This window comes from Schistocerca serialis, chromosome 1 (genome assembly GCF_023864345.2).
Source record: "Schistocerca serialis cubense isolate TAMUIC-IGC-003099 chromosome 1, iqSchSeri2.2, whole genome shotgun sequence".
NCBI lineage: Eukaryota > Metazoa > Arthropoda > Insecta > Orthoptera > Acrididae > Schistocerca > Schistocerca serialis.
In genome coordinates, this window is record NC_064638.1 from 829292913 (window position 1) to 829303323 (window position 10411).

At 45.2% G+C, this 10411-nt stretch overlaps 1 protein-coding gene across 1 annotated transcript in view; it reads left to right on the forward strand.

Moving 5' to 3' along the window:
- LOC126437444 (glutamate-gated chloride channel-like) overlaps positions 1-9638 on the forward strand; it is a 184718-nt gene extending 175080 nt beyond the window's left edge. The window contains exon 10 of the mRNA XM_050090482.1: positions 9420-9638. Within this exon, the coding sequence (XP_049946439.1) occupies positions 9420-9638 (219 nt within the window). The remainder of the gene's footprint in view (positions 1-9419) is intronic.
- The last annotated feature ends 773 nt before the right edge of the window (positions 9639-10411 follow it).

A 10411-nucleotide genomic window follows, 5' to 3' on the forward strand; every position in this document is an offset into this window, starting at 1 on the left:
AAAGGACCGTAGCATTATCCTTATCAGCGGGAAGCACGACCGTACCAATATGTTTCACTTCCACGTAAAGCTACAATCCGCACAGATACTTCCTAGAAAGGCTTTCTTACACATAATATACAGTGTTACCGCATTATTGAAAAACTTTTTTTTTTTTTTGCTGCTGATAGTCTTCTCGTCTTTACTTCAGTTACCGTTATTTATTTTACTGCCCAAATATCAAAACTCTTCTACTATTTTCAGTGTCTCTTAGCCTAATTCCTTCAGCGTGACCTAGGAGGGATTTACAATAAGCAATGCAACAGATCCTTTTCGCGCACAATTCCGGTTGAAAAAATACGGAATTTGTTGCGGAACATCGTGGAATATTCCTGCTTCAGGCCCCGTAGCTTTCAAAGTGCTGTGTTCAAAGCAGAGAGCTGTCACTGAGTTTCTTTTGGAGGAAAACCAGAGCATTGCAAATATTCGTAGGTGCTTGCAGAATGTTTAGGAGACCTGGTAGTCACAAAAGCACGAAGAGTCGTTGGGCAAGACGCCAGTCATCATCGCAAAAAGGTGGAGCAACCCTGTACAATCTCCCGCTTGCCAGTCGGGCACACACGGCTGTGACTCCTGCAATGTTGGAACGTGTGGACACTCTCAATCAAGGTGATCGACGGATCAGAAGCAAACACCTTGCTGCTCAACGGGAAGTATCTGTTGACTCACTTGTCCACCAGTTGGAGTACTGAAAGGTGTTTGCGCGCTGGGTGCCTCACCGCCTAACAGAAGACCATAAAGACCAACCAGGGACCATCCGTAGTGAATTCCTTGTGCGTTACGAAGCTGATTGTGACACTTTTTTGTCGGACACCGTGACAAACGATGAAACGTGGGTCACCGCTTCTAACGCGAAACAAAACGTCAATTTATGAAGTGGCGCCACATCACCTCTCCTCCGAAGAAGTACTTCTTCTGGGACACTGGGGGGGGGGGGGGGGGTGTTCTGTTTGATGTCCTCCCTCACGCTACGAGCATCAACTCTGAGGTGCATTGTGCTACCCTCAGGAAACTGAAGGGACGACTTCAGCTTATTCGTCGCCACCAAAATGCAAACGAGCTTCTCCTTCTCCATGACAACCTAAGACCTCACACAAGCCTGCGCATCCGACAGGAGCTAACAGAACACCATTGGATTGTTCTTCCTCATTCACTCTACCTTGTACCTCGTACCTTCCGACTGCCATCTGTTCGGCCCAATCAAGGTTGCCCTCTGCGGGAAGCAATATGTGGATGATGGGTAACTTACTAATGCAGCAAGACGTTGACTCCGGTGTCGACAGTAGAATGGTACCAAGTCAGCATACAGGACCTCCCATTAAAGTGACCTAAGGCAGTCGCACTGAATGGAGATTTTGTTCAAAAATAGTGTTTTCTAGCCAAAAGAGTGGGGATTAACTTGATGTATTGGAATCTTGTATAAAACCAACCTGCTTTCGCAAAAAAATACGTTACATTACTTACCGAACGCCCCTCGTAGACACAATAATCGTTGACTAACTTCAATTGTGAGGTTTAAATGATTACAGAACTACACAAATGGCTCCCAGTGTAGGGCTCTACACAACCATCACTATAGATGTGGTGTTCAAAGTGGGTCGTGACTAAAATCAGTTACAAGCTGAATGGAGGTAGTATTGATGTTTTCTAATTATTCCTAAACTTTTTTAAGCAAACTGACGAGCGCAGCCTGAGGTGTGTGGCACGCAGGTGCTGGTGGTGGCGTACCTGGCGTACGACCAGCGGTGCCGGCGGCGGGCGCGGCTGGCGGACCCGGAGGCGGCGAGGCAGCAGCAGCAGCAGCAGGAGGCGGCGCCCAGCCAGGCGGCCGACTCCAACTCCTCCTTCGGCATGGTTAGTGTTATTAACTTGCTTTTACTGTTATACACTGACGGGACAATGAGTCGTGCGACCCCTCCGATCGTTGTTCTAAGTTTAGGAACTCAACACCTCAACCCATCAAAAGCTGAACGGAGTGCAACACCCCGGTCGGCTTCTTTATCTAAATAACTATCTCAGTACAGGCGTCGTCCAAGTGTTTATCTCAGTCCATCTCCTTCTGCCAATCTTGTCTCCTCTTCATTCTCTTTATCCTATCCTCCACCATCTACCTCTGCCCATTTCCTTCCCCCTCTCTCTGTCCATCTCCTCCTCCCCTCTTTCTCTCTTCATCTTCTCTTCCCTTTCTCTGTTTGTTTCCTCCTTCCCACCTCTCTGCCCATTACTTACTCCGCCCTTATCAGTCCATTTACTCCTCCCCCATGTCTTTAATGCTCCTTATTTCCTTCCACTGTCCATCTCCTCCTCTTCCCTTTCTCTTTTCATTCCCCCCTCCCCTCATTGTGTTCATTTCCTCCTCCCCCACATCCGTGACCATGCACTCCTCCGCCTCTCTGCTTGTGCATCTCTTTCTCCCCCCCCCCCCCCCCCTTCTGTGTCTCTGTTATCAGGTTGCTGGTTCTTCCGCCCACAGCATTTCCTTCCAGATAGTAATATATGTGCGACGTTTAGCAGATATCGATCAAGAGGTTTAGGAGCAGCTTTTTAGATCTGCCAGAGTATACACACGCCACATATATTTCACGTATTTCAGACATAATTGTACACATATTCCAAGTGTAGCTGTAATGAATTTCGTCCTGAAGTTTCGATTTCACACAGTTTAACATCTATGACGTCATATCTCCTGAACAAAGTCTAGTACAATGACATAATTTTGCAGGTACGTTCAGTGATACATATGACTACTGCCTGAAAAATGTGTCGTGTCTTTACTAGTAGTAAAGAAGTAATAAATTAAAACGTCATGCCTGATGCTGCAGTTTTACTGCATGATGAATGAAACTGTAGAAACCGATAAACTTCTTGCATTTCATCATTTTAGGGGGAGGGGGGAGGCGGAGGTATCAGTAAGAAAGTGTTTCCGAAATGTGTTGCAAGTCAATATGTGCACTCATTCTCAAATATTGAATGAATAAAGTCTGTGAATTCGTGCGTTGTGAGCGACGCTACTTTTTCACCCCATCACCCCTGTTTTATAGGTAAGGTGGTTCTTACCTCCGCCCGTCCCCCTCCCCAACTCCCCACAGCGATTCTCGCCAGACATTAAATGACATGTGCACCTAGATTGGTTGAAATCGGTCTAGTGGTTTAGGAGGAGATGTGCATCATACATACAAGCCTGCATACGTACATCCATTTTTATACCATGTGCGGATTTTTATCCAGTTCTTCAAAGGTTGGGTCGAGAATTTATGCCTTTCGCAACGTTGCGTGCTCAGTGCCAATTAATGTGGCAGAAAAATGAGAAGATTTATTGCGATGACACAAACCAAAGACCCTTGCTTGCAAACTTATTATTTTGAAAAAATATGCACTGCATGACAAAAAAGTGAGACATCCAGAAGATATAGTCGGATTTCGTTGTAATTGTATAAAGGGACACAGCACTGGGGACACAGCACTGGTGGGTACACAAATTAATAGAATTTTAACTCTCTGTAACATGTACAATGGCCACCAGAGTGGATTAGTGTTGGTCGGGTTTAGCGTTGTTCCAGTCCTGGCAGGGAATATAAAGGACGTGAAACGCGTTATATGTTGAGTGATCACTGTGAAGGATGCCACGTACTCGTTGAGACAGCGTTATCGACATCTGACGAGTTACAAGGGAGTCTTGTTGTCGGTCATCATTTGGCCATCTGGTCGAATCGTGTAAATTCAGGTTCGTAGGGCATTTGGATGTGATCATGATTCAAATGGCTCTAAGCACTAAGGGACTTAACATCTGAGGTCATCAGTCCCATAGACTTATACCTACTTAAACCTAACTAAGCTAAGGACATCACACACCTCCATGCCCGAGGCAGGATTCGAACCTGAGACCGTAGCAGCAGCGCGGTTCCGGACTGAAACGCCTAGAACTGCTCGGCCACAGCGGCCGGCGGATGTGACCACGTACAATGCTGGACTGCTTATGAACATGAAGGCACGCGTACTCGTCGCCAAACTTCCGCTTGACCACATCTGGCCACTGCAAGGGATGACCACCGTATTGAGCACCAAGCACACCATAGCCCCTCCGCATCTCTGCCTGCCACCCGAGAATAAGTAGTGGAATCCCTGTAACATCCTCTGTCATTCCGCAACTTTAGTCAGAGATTAGCAGAAACCGGACTAGAGAATTAACGTTCAGTGCATAGACTGCCGTAAAACCACAACACCAACACCCGTGTTTGGAATGGTGCAGCGATCGGGAAACATGGACTGATTCTTCGCTACTTGCCGTGACTATCGTCTGCAAGTATGTGACGACCTGGGCAAAGATCCCATTCTTCCAGTGTTTAGAAGAGGCACAGAAGTGCCACTCCTGGCTTCGAATATGACTTCAGGTCACGGCTGGTAGTGATTGAGGGAACTCTGACAGTACAGCGGTACGTCACGGACATCCTGCGTCCTCAGGTGTTACCTCTCACTGTGATAAAATCATGGTGCTATTTTTCAACAGGACAGTGCTCTTCCACACGCCATGTGTCTCTGTGAATTGTCCGTGTGATACTGAGTTACTCCTGCGATCTGTAAGATCCTCAGATCTGTCCCCGAGTAGAGCATGTGAAGGAGCAGCTCGGATGTAAGCTCCGCCCCAGTGCCACTGTATAGGATTTTGAACCAGTTACAACATCTGTGGGCCAGCTTGGCTCAAGTGAGGACAAAAAGGCATTATGACACCTTCCTAACTGAATCAGTGTGTACATCCAGGCCAAATATGGTGCAACGTCACATTGACAAGTGGGCTCTCACTGTCAAATTCATTGCAAATTTGACTCTATTTTGCAATCATATACCCTGTTAACCTGCAGGAGTTTCATTTCACTTCCTCCTCTCATTCTTTGTACTTTAGTTTTGTTCTCAGGCAGTGTATATGAATGCCTAACAGGTTATCAAAGCAGTCAGAATTGCTTTTGATCCAATAGAAGCTAGAAGCATAAATTCCTCCTCTCCACCCCCCCTCCACCTCCCCTCCACCCACACCTCTCTCTCTCTCTCTCTCTCTCTCTCTCTCTCTCTCTCACACACACACACACACACGCACACACACACACACACACACACACACACACACACACACACACCTTCTTGAAAAGTCACTTTCTGTCTATCGACGTGACGAGGGTACACCAACTTACAGCTGAAAGAAAACAGCAATCAAAGCAGTTCGTAGAATCTGGTAGCCCTGCGTAACAAGACAAAGTCCATTTCATCTGCAGTAAAGCTACGACGAGTATCTTTTAGGATCTTAAATGGATAATCATAATAATAATTATTATTTTTATTTATTAGCTTACAAGAAGTAAATCAATAATTTGCTAATACCAAAGAAACCTTGCTGAACACTTTGATATAAACAATACGCGAGTAGTGTCCTGGATTAAAAAAAAAATACTTCAGCAACGCTAAAAGTGAGGTGTCCTAACGCACGTGTGCTGGAACATTCAAATTGCTCTCCAGATCTGTCACCATCTATTGTTACATCCATACTGCTTTGTGACTGGAAAATTTTTCAGTTCAAGGACTAGGTGATGCTAAAAGCAGATCTCGGTGAACCTTCCAGAATAAGGCTCCAGGGATGAAATCTGATCACTGACAAAAGATTGGACAAGTCGATTGTCCTAAAAGGGGACGCCGGTAAGTAAGTGTGATTTTTATCTATGAACCAGTGTCCCACTTCCAGGCCGAGAACTTCACCCCTTGCCCCTGTGGTCTTTCACAAAAGAATTTCTAACACTTAAATTTATATTCGATATTTTCATATTTCTTTTTTTTAGAAACGCTTTCCTTGCTATTGTCAGTCTGCATTTTACGTCCATTTTACCTCTGCCATCGTTAGTTATTTTTCAACACAAATAACAAAACTCATTTACTAATTTTAATGCTTATTTTATAATACAATTCACTCAGAAAAAAGTCGCCTGATACAATTCGATTTCGCTCCATTGCCTTTCTTTTCATTTTATTTTTCTCATAACCTCATTTCGATACACTATCTAGTTTTCATTCAGTGTAACTAATCTTAAGCCCTTTGCCGTATGTGCCGTGTGCCGTGTGTCATCGGCAAACCTTAAAATTTTTATTTCTTCTCCTAGAACTTAAGGTAAAATAGTTATTTTGTTATATTTAGTGTGTGTCTGATGTCTTAACACACGCCCCATCATCCTGTCCCTTCTTCTTGTCAGAGTTTTTAATATCCTTTGAAGGCCACCGTACATTCGTCAACTGCTAAAGCAGAAGATGGCTTTACAAAGTTTATTTGATATTGCATTGATGACAGGTCGAATTTTGTGTAACTTGTCATAACCTGGTTTTCCTTTTTTTGACACACATGCTGTTGTCATTGGAATCCAGATTCTCAACTTTTTTTTGTATCAAAGCTTTGTCATGACTGGTGAGATAGCAGTTACTCCAAGAATAGGATCACTGTTCCAATAATTTCCGAGCTGTGGTAGCTGACGAACACCCATCAAAATGAGCATTCTCAAATAAGCTTTTAGCTCAGGAACAGTAATGTCCTGCCAGTTGGAAGATACTTAAGTTGTTTTCTTCCCTGACTTCACAACACATCTTTCCTGCCTTGCATGTAAGTTCGTCTGATTGCAAATATGAAGCAACAGCTCTTCTGAAAATATAGACTCGAAATATTTTGTTTCTTTATCGGACATTGATAAATTTGAAATATTTTCTGCGCTTTCTTCTAATTTCAAAAAAATGGTTCAAATGGCTCTGAGTACTATGGGACTCAACTGCTGAGGTCATTAGTCCCCTAGAACTTAGAACTAGTTAAACCTAACTAACCTAAGGACATCACAAACATCCATGCCCGAGGCAGGATTCGAACCTGCGACCGTAGCGGTCTTGCGGTTCTAGACTGCAGCGCCTTTAACCGCACGGCCACTTCGGCCGGCTTCTAATTTCAGTGGAAGATTTTCAAAATAAGAAATATTCTCATTCCACATTTTATCACTAGAAGAAAATGTTGCAGTAGCTGTTTCTGGGGTTGAATAAGATACACTTGACTGACAAGGAGACATGTTTCCAATTTCACTAGTGACTATTGTCAAATAGAAACAGTTGTCTTCATTTGAAACAATAAGTTATCACTATTTTCGTTCAAAATCTGTGAAGTTTTCGTGACTCAAAATCATCATCAGAGTGAGCATCAATATCTGAATCTTTTGCATCTTCTGGTAACGCGCACAAAATCCTGAAAACCTCTTCTGGCGTCAGTCCAGGCATTCTAAACAATAAGAAACAAACAATAACAACGATGCCGATTGCACAGCCATATGCATTGCATTTCACACAAGTTCAGTGGGAAGAATCGTTCCCACTAACTTACCTTGTAATATTTGTGTAATTTCCAGACAAATCCAGCAAAAATACACGAATACTATCTCCCTCGTAAATATAAAAGTAGATAAATACAACACTTCAAATACAAATAAAAATAAGTCACTTCACACGCAAAAGGAAAGCACACTATACAAAAAACGCTGTAGCGGTCGAAACAGTGGCTGATTTTCACGCGGGAACTGCGCTTCTCCATTGATTGACTGACAAGGTAGGAATACAACCGCTTTTGCGCACCCATTGACAATCTACATGTAGTTAGCACACTCTAACAGAGATGGCAGCAAAATTAGAAGTGGGAACACGGATTACCACTGAACTTACAGCGAAAACCAATAAGTGGGAACTATAATTCCCACTGGTCACTAGAGGGATAAATCAGCTTGTATCTGGAGCTAGTTATTTTCTATCAGGTTTAGGAGTTCCATTGATATATCATCTGGTCCGTATGATATCCTGCACATGTTAGTGCGTATTCCATTTTCCCTTTTCGTAATGAGTCTACCAATAATATAAAAACGTAATTTAGGTGTAAAAAATACTGTTTTGTTAAAAAAGTTACTACAGTACAGGCCATTAAAATTGCTACACCACGAAGATGACGTGCTACAGACACGAAATTTAACCGACAGGAAGAAGATGCTGTGATATGCAAATGATTAGCTTTTCGGAGCATTCACACAAGGTTGGCGCCGGTGGCGACACCTACAATGTGTTGACATGAGGAACGTTTCCAACCGATTACTCATACACAAACAGCAGCTGACCGGCGTTGCCTGGTGAAACGTTGTTGTTATGCCTCGTGTAAGGAGGAGAAATGCGTACCATCACGTTTACGACTTTGATAAAGGTCGGATTGTAGCCTATCGCGACTGCAGTTTATCGTATCGCGACATTGCTGCTCGCGTTGGTCGAGATCGAATGACTGTTAGCAGAATATGGAATCGGTGGTTTCAGGAGGGTAATACGGAACGCCGTGCTAGATTCCAACGGCCTCGTATCACTAGCAGTCGAGATGACAGGCATCTTATCCGCATGGCTGTAACGGATCGTGCAGCCACGTCTCGCTACTTCAGTCAACAGATGGGGATGTTTGCAAGACAACAGCCATCTGCACGAACAGTTCGACGACATTTGTAGCAGCATGGACTATCAGCTCGGAGACCATGGCTGCGGTTACCCTTGACGCTGCATCACAGACAGGAGCGACTGCGATGGTGTACTCAACGACGAACCTGGCTGCACGAATGGCAAAACGCCATTTTTTCGGATCAATCCAGGTTTTGTTTACAGCATCATGATGATCGCATCCGTGTTTGGCGACATCGTGGTGAACACACATTGGAAGCGTGTATTCGTCATCGCCATACTGGCATATCACCCGGGGTGATGGTATGGGGTTCCATTGGTTACACGTCTCGGTCACCTCTTGTTGGCATTGACGGCATTTTGATCCCTGCGAAACCCTGGATTTCAGCAGGATAGTGCACGACCGCATGTTGCAGGTCCTGTGCGGGCCTTTCTGGATACAGAAAATGTTCGACTGCTGCCCTGGCCAGCACGTTGTCCAGATCTCTCATCAACTGAAAACGTCTGGTCAATGGTGGCCGAGCAACTGGCTCGTCACAATACGCCAGTCACTACCCTTGATGAACTGTGGTATCGTGTTGAAGCTGCATGGGCAGCTGTAGCTGAACACGCCATCCAAGCTCTGTTTGACTCAATGCCCAGGCGTATCAAGGCCGTTATTATGGCCAGAGATGGATGTTCTGGGTACTGATTTCTCGGGATCTACGCACCCAAATTGCGTGAAAATGTAATCACATGTCAGTGGTCGTATAACATATTTGTCCAATGAATACCCGTTTATCGTCTGCATTTCTTCTTGGTGTAGCAATTTTAATGGCCAGTAGTGTAGTTGAAGTTTGAACTGCGTTGGTCCGCTACGTGTGTCGTGGTTCGGCGGCTGCCTGCAGAAGCTGCTGTCGCAGGCGGCGGGCGCGGCGCGCGCCCCCTCGGCGGACGAGGCGGGGGCGGAGGCCGAGGGAGAGGAGAGCCGCTCGGAGGGCGGCTGGCTGCGCGCCTGGCTGGGCTCGCCGGCGGTCGGCGGCCGCCTCGACATCGTCTGCCGCGCCGGCTTCCCCGCCGCCTTCGCGCTCTTCAACCTCACCTACTGGGCCTCCGTGCTCAACTAGCCGCGCCGCGCTCCCCCGCGCGGGGATCCTTCCTACCACGCACGTCTCTCACCGTACACGGCGAATCCGAACTCTACCAGACCTTGTTCAGGGCTGTTTTCTGAGTATTTTGGTACAAGTGACCCGTAGCCTCCGCCTAATCGTTATAGAGTACTTTGTAACCATCAGTTACTCGCTTTCTTATCCCGATGATCTTCCTTTCTCTGAAAGTATCTTCTCAAAAGCGAAAGCAGACCTCTTACTTCAACTATCTTCAATTCCAACATGTGACTATCCAACTTCTCTTAGGGGCCCACCTACAGATGCAAACGTATTGTGGTTTCCGTCACTGCGGTGACAGCTCAGTGAGCGTCATCGTGCCGCTCTTCCACCACATTCAGCGAACGCATACACGAGTCGGGTATCTCCAAGCTCTTCAACAATACATCGGTCCATACTGCTGTACATCAAAGTTGACATACAACTAACACAGCTGGAAGAGCAAATCGTGAAACACAACGGAGCAGTACTGAAAGCGAGCGTGAGCGTCAAAGTGAAATGGGCATTACTATTGCCAATAGTAAGTACCGTGAGTGAATGGAACAAGTACGTTTCCAAACATGAAAAGTACGCATGCCGTCGATATTTGCACTGTTGCGCAGATTCTTTCAGCACAGTAAAGATACAGAGATAAAAACGAGCAAGAAATCAAACGAAATACAATTACTGGAGACCATGGATCCTTTATACCAAAATACTCAAAAAATGTTTTTGAAAAACCTTTGAAATTTTAT